Source organism: Rhizophagus irregularis, chromosome 4 (genome assembly GCF_026210795.1).
Source record: "Rhizophagus irregularis chromosome 4, complete sequence".
In the NCBI taxonomy this organism is placed as follows: Eukaryota; Fungi; Glomeromycota; class Glomeromycetes; order Glomerales; family Glomeraceae; genus Rhizophagus; species Rhizophagus irregularis.
In genome coordinates this window covers 3,936,674-3,951,970 of record NC_089432.1, presented here as the reverse complement: position 1 = coordinate 3,951,970, position 15,297 = coordinate 3,936,674, and the positions used below count along the sequence as shown (strand labels likewise).

Sequence of the window (15,297 nt, the reverse complement as noted above, 5' to 3'; positions counted from 1 at the left end):
ATATAGGTGGAGGAGGGTTCAATTGTCTAATTTGAAACCATTGTACCTGAATTCTAAGAGCAGCTATCTGTTGGAAAAGTCTATTCTTAAGTCTCCCTAATGTCTGAATCCCAAAACGCACCCTATTATTAGCATGTGCTAGCTGTGCATTAACCTGTCCAAGTTGCGCATTAACCAATACAAGTTGTCCTCCAGTCCGAGTAGCCCTCAGCCGCCAATGATTTAAAAGGATATTACCACGATTCTCAGCATTTTGAGCCTCATTACGATCCCTTAATGCTTGAGTATAATCTGCTTGTAATACATTACGTTCATGTCATGCCTGATTACGTTCACCTATAGCCTGTCGACGAAGCTCTACCATAGTATCATAATCTCTTTGCAGGTTATGGTTTTCTTCTATGAAATTATCATTGGCAGCACGTATAATAACTAATTGACGTTCTAAATTAGTAAACGTTTCATCAAATGCATTTATCTTACCTTGTGCAAAAACTAACAAATCTTTTGTAATACCAAGTTCTTCATGTTTTGCTTTACAGCGATACATTATTAATATATTAATAATATGTTTAATTTGATTATTTGCCTCCTGTATCTCTGAATCAACAGTTAAACGACCCCTGGTAGTCAATAAATTTGCATGAGCCTTTAGTATTCTAACTAATTCATCATCATCTTTTTCATTGACCAAGTGTGCAGGAGGCGGTCCAGTAGGTTCTGAAGGAGTATAAACTGGAATTGGTGTTGATGTCGACATAGTATTTAAACTAAGTTAGAATAAAATTCAAATGGATCTTTATGTATACAATTTGGATGAGTACACGACCGACTCAAGACAAGGCAATGAGTTTGCTCCATTATGGCCCTTTCGATTAGCTGTAGCAGGTAGCTCAGACTCAGGTAAGACAACTATGATCATTAATTTGTTAATGGGTGACAAGAAAGCAAAGGAGGATGGTAATCGGTATGTACTATGTGATGCAGTACTTTTAGTTAGCAGATATCTTGATGAGCCGAAGTGGGCAGTTGTACATGATTTTTTCAAAGAGGAGAAGATCCCATTCACTGCAGTAACCCATAGTGAGATTCCAGAGATTGACTCCTTCGACCCTACTAAAGCTACTGTGGTAATCTTCGAGGATCTGATGGATGCACCTAAAAAAATCCAGGATCTTATCACTGGTTACTTTACACATGGACGACACAAAAATATTTCATATATTTATGTAGCCCGAAGATTCTTTGCCATTCCTAAGGCTATTCGAGAAAATGTTAACTACATCTCACTGCATGGAGGTCATGGGAGCCTTACAGATACCAAGAGAATCATCCGCCTATATACAGAAGAATCAGAGTCATTAGCACCAGTAATTGATGATCTTACTCTGCAACGTGAATTTGTAGTGTTTGATCTTAGATGGTCCAAAAGTGATCCACTGTCCATTCGAGTAAGATGGGATACTAGTCTCAGTTCTATCACAGAGCAATCTCAGTTCAATCCTAGTTCGATCTCAGTTCAATCTCAGTTTGATCCAAGTTTGAACCCAGTTCGATCTCAGTCTGAACCCAGTTCAATCACAGTTCGATCTAAGTTTAGTCCCTATGGTCAGAAAGCTGTATTTGAAGCAAAAAAAGGTGGACACTTGATTGAATTTGCTCGGGTATTTCCATTCCCTAAAGAACGTCAACATTTACTTGTACCTGGTGTCTTAGCCAAGAATGCAGATACCTGGATTAAATATGTCTTTCGAGAAGCTTATGGACTCTCTGGTAAGACCCTAGAAGCTGACTTTCAGGATTTCTTAGCAAAAGTACAGGGTAGGACTGCAAAGACTGAAACTCTGAAAACTGAGAATGTGAAGGAGTTATTCTCCCGATATGAAGCCCTGAAGTCTAGTCGCCCTCTGGATAATAAACAAATAATAGAAGGTATTGAAGTCCTTCTACAGATCTTTTCTAAGAGCCATATGGACCGTCGAGCATTACAAGTAGGGATTAATAGTATCTTGTGAGAATATCAAGTAATTCGTCTGCAGAAGCTCTAAGAATCATAGCACTTTTTTTACGGCCTTCAAAGTCAATCCTTAACATCTTAGCCTTCAACCCTATTGCTCCTAAAGCACGAGAAGCAAAATTCTTAGTCATTGGATTACTTATATGATTTACATAGTTCTCATAGAATGTAGTGAAAGGCTCGTCAATACCATCTGGATATGTATCTCATAGAAATTGATATAAAGCAATTTCTCCACTGTCACAACCTATGGCTATAAGCTGTTCGAGAAGCCACTTCCTAATATCATCATATGGCTCTCCATCCATAATATTCATATCCAGTCTTTGTGTAAACAATTGTGTAAAGTCCACATTACTTCCCTGACGAATGATCTGAACTAACTTATCCCTAGCAAGTCCCAAGGCTTGTAGAAGGTCATTCTCATCACTAATCTTCTTTATAATCTGTCTGTATAATACACTGGATAATCCTCTATATGCTGTTTTTGGAGTGATTACTCTACAGTTTTGGCACTGGTTTATTACGATTGATATTGACATGGCTATCTTTCTTTATGTAAAAAAGAATTATTCAAAATTAAGTAACTATTCGGAGCAGTCCTTGCACAACTTGTCCGTTAAGTCACTTGGGCTTACAGGCATGAGACATTCCCTACACAACTCAATATTAAGCTCTGCAAGTCTCGGGGTATGGTCCTCCAAAGTTTGTGGACGACCGGAAGGACCGATAGTTGTCATATCAGTCATATCCTGCTGTAAGATAAAATCATCATATTCATCTTGGTCAGCCTGAATAGCAGTCCTGATTTGTTGTATATCATTGAAAGTTAACCGCTGGCCATCAAGATTTTCCTCATTATAGCGTATTTCATTGATGATTTCCTCTATAAGCGCCTCTTCTTCATAATGGACAAGGTAGTAATCCTCAACTACTTCATAGTCACTTTCAATCAGTCTATGATATGTTCTAGTACCACGTCGAACATAACGTCCTGTATCTGTATTTAAATATACAGGTTGCTCTTCAGGTGGAGGTGCAGTTTGTCTACGGACAAGCCTTCCATCGATATAATCATGGGATTCCATAACTATTCGATTAAAGGTATCTCCACCGATAATAATTGGACGTCCAGTTATAGGGTTAGCTATATAAGGGTAAGACATGTCTTTTTTCTGTACGTATCTACATACCTAATAGTTTTCTTCAATTTACAATAACCAAGTGACACGGTCATCAATCCTTGTCGAAAAAATTCAAGGATACCTGATGATAAGGTTACATGGTCATCAATCCTTGTCGAAAAAATGCAAGGATACCTGATGATAAGGTTATATGGTCATCAGTCCTTGTCGAAAAAATGCAAGGATACCTGATGATAAGGTTATATGGTCATCAGTCCTTGTCAAGAAATATGAGGATACCCGATAAATAAGCTACTCCTGTTGAGTCCATTCGTTCCACTCCCAGTTCAGTCCCCAAGGGTCGCCTCCCCATCTTTGTTCACTTAATGCATACTCTATGGTTTCCCTCTCTTGGAGATCTACGACCATCCCATTCCTAAGTATTTTCTCCATAATATAAAGCTGATCCTCGGTGAGGCGGTCTATCCATCTTTTATAGAAGTCGTTTACATCTTCAAATGATATCCAGTCAATATTCCCTTTTTCAAACGGCTTTCCAAGAGCTTGGACATGCCCAATTGTAGTAGCGTAATTTTTCCATCTCTTATATGCTTCTTGACGAACCTCCTGCCACCACACACTATCTACTTTACTCGCTGCAATAAGGTCAGTATCTGGGATCTTTGCAACAATGCGTTCGACTATTTCTACTGGTAATCGGTCCAACATGATGTTATGTTACTTATACTATAGCCATCTTCAATTACTGTATGCCCATTACAAATGGATAAAAAATATAAACTAAATTCGTACAGAAGCCGCTTATACAAGAAGTTCTGCTAAGGTTTTCTCAGCCTCATTCATAGTGACAGCTCGCTTTGGGGGACCTGTTAATGAGTCCTTAGTCACATTATAATACAACTCGAAGAGGGCCTTAAGTTTGTCTAAAAGAGCTTGTTTATTCTTGTATGATTCACGAATCTTTGCTATCTTAGCAGTATATGCTGCATTATCTGGGAAGAGTTTTCTGGCTACGAACTTCACATATGATACAGAAGACTTTGCTGTCTGGATTCTCTTGATATACTTCACATGATCCTGGACAAGGTAGCTGGTTTTGCTAAACCCAGATACTAATGTGACTACTATAGTGTCTTTCAATGCACGGATAATCTTGAAGACAGTTTCATCAGAGACAATGGTGAACTGATTGCATGATGCATCATAAATAACTTCATCACTAATGCTGTCAGTGCTGTTAATAATGCTTGCTAATTCGGTATATGTTGACATGATTCCTTATACTTTTTTGTACTTTGTAATAAATAGGAATCTTCAAATTGATTTTACATTCAAGCAAGAAAAAATATATATACCTACTGTAAACCCAACCGCATTCTTGGCAATCATGTCCAGATAACCTTGTTTGCATTTTTCACATGGCAGTATTCTGCAGTTTCAAACTTGAGAGCTTTCAATGCTTTGGATGCATTTTCTGGACAAGTAATAAGTGTAGGACTACTCAGCTGTTCCTCTAGAATAAATCCATCTATATGGATGCGTCGTACTTTATCCTTATATGGTTCTAATAACTCTGAAGTCGTCTTCCGTCCATATGCTAATAAGAATGGAGCGATCCTAGGATACTTACCCTTGAAGGGACTACCTGGGTTTGTGAACTGGAATTGCCACTGGTCAGATCTTACTGGTACGATGGAGTCAAGTGTGTGGCCTTCTGGAAACTTGAATGGATCTGTTTGATCTGTGGTGAGTATCTTGTAATTGTGTTTCCTTTGGCAGAGTGCTCCCCATAGTGTATTGAGAACTCTTTTTGCAACACGACCGGCCACGCCACCCTGGTTCTTTATATTGAAGAGAAAGTGAACATACTCACCAAATATTACAGTCCCAGGAATTCTTGCTTCTCTATCATATATCAAGGCATTTGGCTTTCCATCCTGGATTAACTGTATATTGAGACCAAGTTTTTTTGCTTGTTGTAAGTCAATGAATGTATAGACTCCCCTCTTATTCTGTCAGAAGAGAATGTCATTACCACTTACCTTGCCCTTGGGCGCTCCCTGGGAGCTAGCACGAAATAATCCATACAAGGCATAACCTCTGTGGTCTACAAAGTCTTTGAGTATTTGAAACTTACCTTGTCGGATTGGAAAGTTTGCATTTGATTGCTGAATACTTGGATACAAACTTGTCATGTTGTATTGCCTTCCATAACCCTTCCATTCATTATCTGCCTAGATAAGACCTCCCATCATTGCATCACTTATCCACTCTGCTTCGACTGGGTCAAGAGGATCATTTGCTGGAACCCCTACACTAAACCGTTCAAAAAGCCAGAGTGCAGTTCTCTTGTACGACCAGTTGTGGTAAGATAAGTTGATTCCTAAACCGAACTTCTTTGTAGCCTGTAGGAAGGAATCCCGCTCTTCATGGATCCTCTGGTATGTTTCCTCAAGTGTTTCATATATTTCAGTTTTACAATTCTTCTCGATAGGGATGAAGGAGTAACTATCAGAGTTCTTACCTTTCTGAAACTGTCTAACTGTAAGAGACTTAACTGTCTTACCATTGTATATTGTTACTACATTATTAACCCCATCTTCACAATAAACAAAGAAAGACTTTTGTTTTCTATCTAATTTGCTAGGATGGAGTCTTCCGGGATTCAGTGCAAGAGAGTAGTGGCCTTCAGACAGGATAAGTGTTGCACGTCTGTCAGATTTGCTTTTAGAAATTCAAGTGGAATCCCCTACAATATTAAGTGCAAAGCTTCCTGCAAGTTGTTCAACCTTATCCATATATGAGACTGGAATTGGAGCATCACGATTGAGACCTAATGCCTTTTTGATATACTCGGGCTTTTCGATTGACTTTGGCATTTTAGAGAATGTGCTGTAGATATATTTCAGGCGTTCATACAGGCAATCATTTAGCTCCCCGTTGCAACTCCCTGCAACCGGTAGGCATCTCTCACATAAATTATGAATCATTCAAAATAATTAGGGTCTGCGTCATCTGGTAGTTGTGCTTCGTTGTAGTGGTCCAAGAGTGAGAAGAGGCTGGCTGGTTGGTTTCCTGATGTCCATCCACCGGGTTTCCAGTTTTCATAGGGAGCAGAATCTGAAATTTATGTGTCGGATACCGGGATTGGAGTCGCTGTCCAAGTCTTGCTATTGCTCCTCTGGAAAATCTTGCGCCTGAATACTGTAATTCTTTGATATCTGGTCTTGTAGGTAAAGCACGGACAATCTCTGAATAAACCATTTGATGTATTTATGAATTGTGTTCAGTTGTAATATAGGTTTTTTATACAAAAAATATAAGATAACTAAGAAGTGCTTATCTTATTAAAAGGAGTCAATCTTGCTGCATACACAATCAAGATCCTCTTCATCCCAGTCGTCGACAATTCCATTGGCGGCTTTCCATTTACGTTCCATATCAGTTTTTGGACGTTCCTCTGGGATTTCTCGTGCTTTACCCTTATTCATCTTCATAGTTTCATAACCAGAGGTGGTAGGGATAATCTCGGCATCACGATCCTCCTTGTATACTCTTATTAGATCTGCGAGTTTTTTACAGCTAGGTGTTTTAGGTAAGTGCCCATTATATTCGATCCAGTCCTTGAAGTGGTCTACTACTTCCATAAAGTAGTACTGGTACTAGTCCTCAATACGTGTTGTGGGACATTCCTCTACTTCAAACGCGAGTATTTCCCAGTCATACTCGTCTGACGCGTCTTGGTACTTAGCCCATAATTCCTTACCTGTATTATAGAGATCATTGAAGACCTGGTCCTTTGAATTCTTGACCCATGGCTTACGATCCCATCAGTGTCTTTCGTGCCAAGCCCAGTGTGCTTGAGTACCTTCCTTTAGTTCAGGGTCCCAGTCAACTTCTAGTTCTGTGTCGGGTTCTGGGATAGGTTGCTCTTTGGGAGCCGGTTCTACTACAGGTTCTGTAGAAGATTTGGAATCTGCGAGGGATTCAGATTTTGCAGAAGATTCTGCAGGTGACTCGGGTTGTTGCTCAAGAACTGGGTTAGCGATTGTAGAATCTGAGTCAGATAGCAAGTCATCTAAAACGTCGTAGTCATCATCAGCTTTAAATGCAGGTTCCTCAGCAGGCGGCTCATTTTCTTAATTAGGTTCCTCATCAGATAGATAACAGTCTGAGAAGCTATCTATAGGTTCATCAGTATCTGACTCTATAGAAGCTGGAGATTCTTCAGGAATAGGATCCTCATTGATAACAGGTACGGGTTTTATCTTCAAGCACTCGGGCTTAAGTGGTACTGGTGGTGGAGTCTTTTTGAAAACTGGTTTCTCTTTAGTAGGCTTCTTCTCGACAGGAGCGGGTTTTTCCTCAGCAGGTTTCTCAACAACTAGCTCCACTTCCTCTTGATCTACCTGTACATCCTGTATGTCTTGTGTCTCCTGGATTACTCTACTAAAATTCTTTGCAATTTTTGCTTTATCTAGTATGTAATAGTTTATTCGAGCACCTGAACGTCTTGGGCGAGTTTTAGGAATGAATTGCTTAATCTCCATACCAAACTTATTATCACTAAGTGTTTTGTTTTCACCCTTTTCACTGCACCAATTCTGGTAAGTGCTATAGAAATTTGTACACAGGATTTCAAGTGTGTCGCAATTGTCGGGCCACATCATTTCAAGGTAATATTGTATAAAACGCTAGAGATTCAGGATACTTGCTTCGATTAACTCCCGTTTTATTTGAGTATCAGGAATAGATCGGGGATTGAAGCTAGTTAAGTCTCGGCTAAGTAGGTAGGACATGAAGGAACTGGCTGTATCCAGATTTTCTAATACTTTTACGAGAGAACCGAAGTATTCTCTATTGCCCTTATATTTGTCTGATACATTGAGGGCTATAAATCTTTCATCTCCCATTTCTATGCAGATTGGCATAGCATGATTACTTAGGATCATGTAGCCAGCAAAGTCATCAATAACCTTCACATCTATCCCCTTTTTCTCAATAGAGATGTAAGGCTCAGTGATTAAACTTTTAAGTCAGTTATTTGCTCCATGCCATTCCTTACCTGTCATATCACATTCATTGAGGATGATGAGTTTTTTGGCACGAACAGCTGCATTGAACCTTCCCATTATATCTTCAAAACGCGTAGTGGAGAGGAAGTTTTCACGGCCAAGAATACGTTCTCCGATAAAATCGGTTAAGATATTCTTACCACATCTGGGGGACTGCGCATGATAATTGCTGTACCGGGTTTTTTGTCTGGATTTTGAATTAGAAATGCGAGCCAGTTGAGGATGTATATGGTTAATTGCTTATCCTCTGCACACCATACCTCATGAACGTGTCGGATAATTGAATTAACTAGATTTAGTTTGATGCGCTTAGCAGGTTGAGCCCTGAAACCTAGGAAGAGATTGAAGAATTCAGGATTATACTTTGGTGCATTTGGGGGATACGGCATGAAGTTTACATCTGTATAACAGATCTTTGTAACTGAGGCATGGATAAGAAGGTCCTTTAACTTAGTAGATGTGGTCATACCATCATCTTCTCCTGCATCTGACTGAATACTTACCTTGTGCTTAGTAGAAATTCCCTTGAGATCTGCAGCAAACTCGAAGTATATGCTTCTATTATAAGCCTTCTTTTTTCTGATCCACATGCCGGACTTCGTGGTGATGAAAGCCACAGAAGCTGAGATTGCTGAATTGACGCTTTCTTTTGTGTGTGTACCTATACACTTTTTAAGAAGGTCATCGTAAAAGAAACGGTTGTTGGGGTTAAAGATTGCTGGAACTTGGGCAGTTATTTTTTGTTCTATCAAATCGAGTACTAATTTATAGTTACCTAATCTTCAATTGCCGAATATTTTTTCCAAAGATCTGCACTCCTACCTGGTTACCCTCCTGTAGTCCTGTAGTCCTGCGGTTCTGCGGTTCTGCGATCCTCTAGTTATATCTGGTTATCTTCTAGGGGTAAAAAAAAAACTATAAACCACAAACCTTTACGAGTCTAGTGCTCTGAAACGAGTCGAGTTGACTTGCGAGTTGGTCGAGTCGAGTTGAGTCGAGTCGAGTTGAAAATTACAATCAAAATGATTCGAGTCGAGTCGAGTTAATAATTTAATAAAATCGAGTCGAGTCGAGTTAAGCCGAATTAAACATAATTCCGTCCAAATTTATGGAATTTCCTTTTTTGGAAATTATGTTACACAAAATCCGAGACGAAAAATTTTTGAAAATTACAAAAATGGAATTTTGTGGAACAGCTATCGCCAAAAAAAGGAAATGATCGACATAGCCGAATAAAATCACGTGATTTAATTCGACTCGACTCGATTCGGTTTGACGGGCCAACTCGACTCGAATCGAGTCAAGTTTATATTTTTATAATTTTAACTCGACTCGACTTGACTCGATTTAACTCGAGTCGAATCGAGTTTACATATAACTCGACTCGACTCGACTCGTTCGGAGCTCTAATTTACGACTGCTCTAAATCTTTCCTTTCCCCTTTTCAATCCACGTATATTTAGTAAAATCCACATCGCTCAAGAGCCCACCTTACCATCATTTGCTCTTTTCTAGCGTCCGTTAACTCTTTACAAGCTTTTTGATACTCCTTCCAATTAAGCTCATAAAGTTCACGATTTCCAATACCCTTCTCCTCAAATGATTGACCAAGATCATCCCCCGCTTTTCCTTCTTTTCTACTGTCCTGTCGTATGTCTTCTTGGCTTTCTCATATCGCTTCCACAACTCGGCTTTACAACAGTTGTACCAGAGTCTGTTTATCTTGAGGTAGGACCCCGAACAATACTGATATAGGTAAGGTCCAGAAAAAAAAATTTACTATTAGCTGTACGCAGCACTTTTGACTATGATCAGTACGCATTTATAGCTCCTAACCCCTGAAATTTTTACAAAATACACATTTTAATCCTCTAACTTCAAGTCAGTTTTTAAAATTTTAATTGGCTCTTTTATTAGTTATATCAAATTGTTCTCTGTCTTCGTCTGCTTTACATCCTGAACATGCTACATGTCTATTTAAATAATCTTCTTCATACCTGTGGTTTAATTTAATTCCTTTCCCACATATACATACTACTTTTTTTGCATTAACAATATGAGTAACGTATTTATGTTAGCCAATCACTCTTTACCATATTTCCAATGAAACTTTATGTATGCAATACAGAAAAGATTTTTTTCGAAAAAAAAAAATTTATTTTAAGATGATCGTTAAATAAAATTAATTATTATTACTTATTTCCAAAAATATACCAAAAATAAGCAAATCCAACATCTTACCATCCTAAAATCCAATCAAAATTACGCAAAATCAAATTCTAACCTTATCAAAATTTTTTGATGATTGTACGCATTCCCAAATTCTAACATATTGAGAGCTACTAAGATGACGACGCATCATCAGCTCCTACCTATATTAGTATTGTTCAGGGTCCTCTTGAGGTGCTTTCCGAATTCTTTGGCCGGAAGGTTTCTGACTATTTCTGCTACTATATCCGGGTCGTTGAGGGCGATGCCTGCATTTGGATCCATTTATGAAATCCATAAATGTCTACAAGATCGAGACCAAGGTCTTTGGCAAGAGAAGTGGCTGCGTGTAAGTTCATTATTGTATATTACTTATGGTATACCCATTGTTCAATTACTTATTTTTTCTGACGGGGAAAGTGGCCGTAGTTCGGTGGTCGTAGTTCAGCGGTCGTAGTTCGGTGTTCCAGGTAAATAGATAAAGGGTGGTCATAGTTCGGCGGTCATAGTTCGGTGGTCATAGTTCAGTGGTCATAGTTCGGTGGCATAGTTCGGTGTCTCAGATATGTAGATAAAGGGTGGTCATAGCTTAAATCGGGTTTTAGAGCCTGAGGGGCTAACTAAGGTGGCCATAGTATTATCATAAGTTTTTCGAACTGTGGCCAGTACTATGACCGGATATTCTGTCTGATTTTGGCTTTATTCGCATTTTTATCCACTTTTTAGTAGTCTGGTCATAGTGGTCATAGTGGTCATAGTAGTTTTATGTATAAGAAAAAATGGATAAAAAAAGGAGTTGGAAAGTAGTGTGACCAGCGCCAGCTGTGGCCATGGTGGTAGTATATATGGAGGATACCTGAGCCCCATAGGGGCCATATAGGTACTGCGACGGGTCGTAGACCCGGAGGTAGGTGGTGCTAGCAGGACCCCGGAAAATGCTTATATATGTAAGGTACCAAGGTGCTTAGCCAACATAGAAAAATTTTATGATGTAAGAATTTTATAATGCTTAATTTTGAGAAAATTTTATACTATGTAAAATAATTAAATTGCATATTTTTGGTATTATTTTAAAATACTAAGAGTTTCTAGTTGCTTATTTTTCATATTTATAGAACTTTTTAAATTATTATCAGTCAGTGGAAATGTTCCCAAAAATTAGAGGGAGATTTTTTGTACTATGATATCTCAATATAAATTATTGGGACAGTATGGCTATATGGCATATAGTATATATGTAAACTTAAGGTTGGCCAAAGTTAGTACAAATGGCTAAAATCGACAATTTTCAGATCTTAATTCTGGCCGAAATTTTCTTAATTCTGGCCGAATTCGTAATGCCGGCCTAAATTACATTAAAATCGAAATTTTTAGGTCAAAGGTAACACCATATTTATGCAATGTAACATTTTTTCCAATAATAGTAAACATGTTCGTTCAAGGTTTGAAAAATATTTTTAAACCTTTTAAAAGTCAAAAACTTCACTTTATTCGGTTGCATCTGGCCAAAGAAAGTAGTCAATTATATGGTTATTTTAATACAACAAACTAATAAAAATTAAGAAAATTTATTTAACCTTATTCTTTTGCTTATTTTTTTTAAATATTCAATAAATATCTTTTATTTTAACGCTACTTTAGATACTTTTTATATATATAAAAAAATATTTTACTTATTCATATTATACTATTTGTATTTATGACTTAACAAAGTAAATAGACCTAATAGTCAATAAGAATTTTTCTATGAATAAATAATTTTTGTTTTATTTTCTTGTTAAACGAACTAAAATTAAAAATTTTAAAGTTTTTTTTAATGTTATAATAATTTACATGATTACTATAATATTAAGAATTAAGCATTAAATGTCTAATTTAAATAAACAAATAAAAACATAATATTTAACTATTTTTGCAATTAAACCTCATTTATAACGCCCAAATAGACCTAATAATATTATTCTAATAAAAAAAATTTTTTTTATTAGCACTATAATTAAAAAATTCAACAAAATTTATAAATAACAAAAAATCTAGCTTAATAATCACCATTCTAAGCTTAACAAAAGTTGTTCATTTCACCAACACTGGTCAAAAAATGATCTATCCTACACATATCCTACACATATCTTACACATATCGGGTACCTAAAATGCGGAAAATCCTACACATATCCTATACATATCGGGTACTTATATATATCCTACACATATCATACACATATCAGGTACCCGATATATGTAGGATATATATAAGTACCCGATATGTATAGGATATGTGTAGGATTTTCCGCATTTTAGGTACCCGATATGTGTAAGATATGTGTAGGATATGTGTAGGATAGATCATTTTTTGACCAGTGCAAATTATACCTAAAAATGAAATAATTGCTGGTTAAGAAAGCTTTTGTTAAGAGTTTTATTGAAATCAAGAAAAATTTTTTTTATTATAAAAATTGGTTTTTTGCAGTTTACACAAAATCTCCCTAAATAACTGCCTTTTTTAACTTAATAAATCTTTTTCTTCTCGTAAAATTACATATATTTGCGTTATTTAAATTGTATTTTATACCCACCTTTAAGTTGCATTTTGAGGAAAACTTCATTTTTAAGACGAACTTTCTTGTAATATGTAAAGAAAAAAAAAAATATTACTAAAGAGGAAATGATGACGAATATTTATATTACACATGATGAACTATTAATTTACTTAATTTGTATAAGTATTGTATTAAAAATTTCTTTTTTTAGCTACGTGGTGATATATTCAATTATGGTTACACAAAATTATTTTAATTAATGATCGGCAAGAGAAATGACATTTCCACTGACTGTTATATATTGAATTTATAATTAATTTTTATTTTATTTTCACTAACGGTAAATATTAATTTTGTACTACATTTCACGATTTTATATAAATACATAAACAAAAATTTTTTTTTGATGAAATTTCAGTTTTTTTTTTCAATGTTTTATTTTTAATTTTTATTAAACTCAGTGTATTATTTTTAATATAAAATTACTATATTATACATGTTTATTTTTTAAATAAAATTACTGTAAATATGTTTTACTTTAAAATATAATTTCACTACTCACCACTTTGGTTATATCAAATTATCTTTTATGCTTAAGTAAGGTTGTTCAGCAAGTTAAATCTACTTGTATTTTAATTTTCATAAGGCTAAGTATGATATTTATATAGAAAAGCATATTTTTTATAACGGTAATAATTTTAAATTTTTCACTTTTTCATTTACAACTTCAGAGCGTAATTACACCACTTCAGTCAAATGAAATCGACTTTCTAAATTAATTGAAAGTTGTTCAGCAAGGTCGAAACTACTTATATATTAATTTTCATGAGTGTGGGTATAATACTTATGGAGAAAAGTGCATTTTTCATAACGGTACTAACTTCCGAATTTTTCATTTCTCCGTTTATAACTTCAGAGCGTAATTACACCCCTTTGGTCAAATGAAATCGACTTTCTAAATTAATTGAAAATTGTTCAGCAAGGTCGAAACTACCTACATATTAATTTTTATGGGTGTAAGTATAATACTTATGGAGAAATTTACATTTATTGTAATAGTATTAATTTCGAATTTTTCTTTTACTATTTATTAACTTTATTAATTGAATATTGTTAATCTACTTGTATATTATGTTTAGTTTAGCTTTACAACATATTTAAAATTGGATTTAATAAAATATATTAATTATAAATATATTTTATAAATTATATGTGTTATAATAAAAATTTAATTAGGTTAGAAGATTGATTTGCTTATTTTTATATAATTTTTAAGGTTAGATATCAACAATGCTTAGTGATCATAGTAAAAACCTATGCTTAGAGCTACTAATAAAAAATATTTTTGGGACCTTACCTATATAAGTATTTTCCGGGGTCCTAGTTACATCACGGGTGCAGGATTACTGCTCTGATTCCAGTTTCTTTGCATAAGCCACCTACGAGATTTGAAAAAAAAGAAATGAAATAATATACGAATATTTTTTCTTCATAATTCCTCTGGTCTAAGCCACAATCGCGAACTTGAGTTTATTGCTTAAAGTGTTGCAGGTAAGACAATATTCCAACTTATTTTGAGATAGCAACTTCGCTAATTCAGGATCATAAGGGAACTGATTCCCATTTTTGCATATTTTCCATCGCAAATAGGACATGGTGAGCTTCACGGCTGAGGTGATGTAAAATCATAATTATCAATCCCTCTGAAACTATTTCCGAATTTCAAGTATGGGAAGTGCTCTAAGACTAACTGGATAATTGATTCTGGATCAGGTCTGGCTTCGAAGGTGATAGGCTTGAAATCAGAGGCTTGAGGTAGTCCCAGCCCAAGGCGCTTAGGGCAAGGGACCAGTTCTGCTAACATATCTATCACAGCTTCCAATAATTGCCATGGCTCATTTCCAGTTTGTTTTTTATATTTTTTGTAGGAGAGAATTCACTGCTACTACTGATCAAAAACTAATATATCAGGTAGCAGATATGTATCAGATATGTACCTGATATGTGTAGTATTAATGCTGAAAATCGGGTACCCGATATGTATAAGATATGTGTAAATATATATATCGTCTACATATCATTTACATATCATATACATATCGGGTACCGATATGTATATAATATATATATTTACACATATCTTACACATATTGGGTACCCGATTTTCAGCATTAATACTACACATATCAGGTACATATCTGATACATATCTGCTACCTGATATATTAGTTTTTAACCAGTAGTAACTCTCTCCTGAATTTTTCAAAAATGAAAATTTTCGACGAAAATAATTTTTTATTATTTTTAAAAAATA

At 35.7% G+C, this 15,297-nt stretch overlaps 9 protein-coding genes across 9 annotated transcripts; all 9 read right to left on the bottom strand.

Annotated features, from left to right (window-relative positions):
- Nucleotides 1-3,453: 3,453 nt before the first annotated feature.
- On the bottom strand, nt 3,454-3,870 carry OCT59_024169 (uncharacterized protein; the record flags this gene model as incomplete). Its single annotated transcript, XM_066135239.1, has 1 exon — nt 3,454-3,870. One exon carries the CDS (start codon nt 3,868-3,870, stop codon nt 3,454-3,456), a length of 417 nt encoding a protein of 138 aa, XP_065991283.1.
- Nucleotides 3,871-3,963: 93 nt separating this feature from the next.
- On the bottom strand, nt 3,964-4,434 carry OCT59_024168 (uncharacterized protein; the record flags this gene model as incomplete). The annotated part of the gene is made up of 1 exon (XM_066135238.1): nt 3,964-4,434. The coding sequence occupies one exon, from the start codon at nt 4,432-4,434 to the stop codon at nt 3,964-3,966; it is 471 nt and encodes a 156-aa protein (XP_065991282.1).
- A 113-nt stretch (nt 4,435-4,547) lies between these two features.
- Nucleotides 4,548-5,357, bottom strand: OCT59_024167 (uncharacterized protein; the record flags this gene model as incomplete). The annotated part of the gene is made up of 2 exons (XM_066135237.1): nt 4,548-5,108; nt 5,205-5,357. 2 exons carry the CDS (start codon nt 5,355-5,357, stop codon nt 4,548-4,550), a joined length of 714 nt encoding a protein of 237 aa, XP_065991281.1.
- Nucleotides 5,358-5,396: 39 nt separating this feature from the next.
- OCT59_024166 (uncharacterized protein) lies at nt 5,397-6,041 on the bottom strand (the record flags this gene model as incomplete). The annotated part of the gene is made up of 2 exons (XM_066135236.1): nt 5,397-5,886; nt 6,016-6,041. The coding sequence occupies 2 exons, from the start codon at nt 6,039-6,041 to the stop codon at nt 5,397-5,399; spliced, it is 516 nt and encodes a 171-aa protein (XP_065991280.1).
- A 100-nt stretch (nt 6,042-6,141) lies between these two features.
- On the bottom strand, nt 6,142-6,426 carry OCT59_024165 (uncharacterized protein; the record flags this gene model as incomplete). Its single annotated transcript, XM_066135235.1, has 1 exon — nt 6,142-6,426. The coding sequence occupies one exon, from the start codon at nt 6,424-6,426 to the stop codon at nt 6,142-6,144; it is 285 nt and encodes a 94-aa protein (XP_065991279.1).
- An 83-nt stretch (nt 6,427-6,509) lies between these two features.
- OCT59_024164 (uncharacterized protein) lies at nt 6,510-6,809 on the bottom strand (the record flags this gene model as incomplete). Its single annotated transcript, XM_066135233.1, has 1 exon — nt 6,510-6,809. One exon carries the CDS (start codon nt 6,807-6,809, stop codon nt 6,510-6,512), a length of 300 nt encoding a protein of 99 aa, XP_065991278.1.
- Nucleotides 6,810-6,992: 183 nt separating this feature from the next.
- Nucleotides 6,993-7,832, bottom strand: OCT59_024163 (uncharacterized protein; the record flags this gene model as incomplete). The annotated part of the gene is made up of 2 exons (XM_066135232.1): nt 6,993-7,240; nt 7,331-7,832. The coding sequence occupies 2 exons, from the start codon at nt 7,830-7,832 to the stop codon at nt 6,993-6,995; spliced, it is 750 nt and encodes a 249-aa protein (XP_065991277.1).
- A 24-nt stretch (nt 7,833-7,856) lies between these two features.
- Nucleotides 7,857-8,827, bottom strand: OCT59_024162 (uncharacterized protein; the record flags this gene model as incomplete). The annotated part of the gene is made up of 2 exons (XM_066135231.1): nt 7,857-8,153; nt 8,378-8,827. The coding sequence occupies 2 exons, from the start codon at nt 8,825-8,827 to the stop codon at nt 7,857-7,859; spliced, it is 747 nt and encodes a 248-aa protein (XP_065991276.1).
- A 5,820-nt stretch (nt 8,828-14,647) lies between these two features.
- OCT59_024161 (uncharacterized protein) lies at nt 14,648-14,848 on the bottom strand (the record flags this gene model as incomplete). The annotated part of the gene is made up of 1 exon (XM_066135230.1): nt 14,648-14,848. The coding sequence occupies one exon, from the start codon at nt 14,846-14,848 to the stop codon at nt 14,648-14,650; it is 201 nt and encodes a 66-aa protein (XP_065991275.1).
- Between the last annotated feature and the right edge of the window lie 449 nt (nt 14,849-15,297).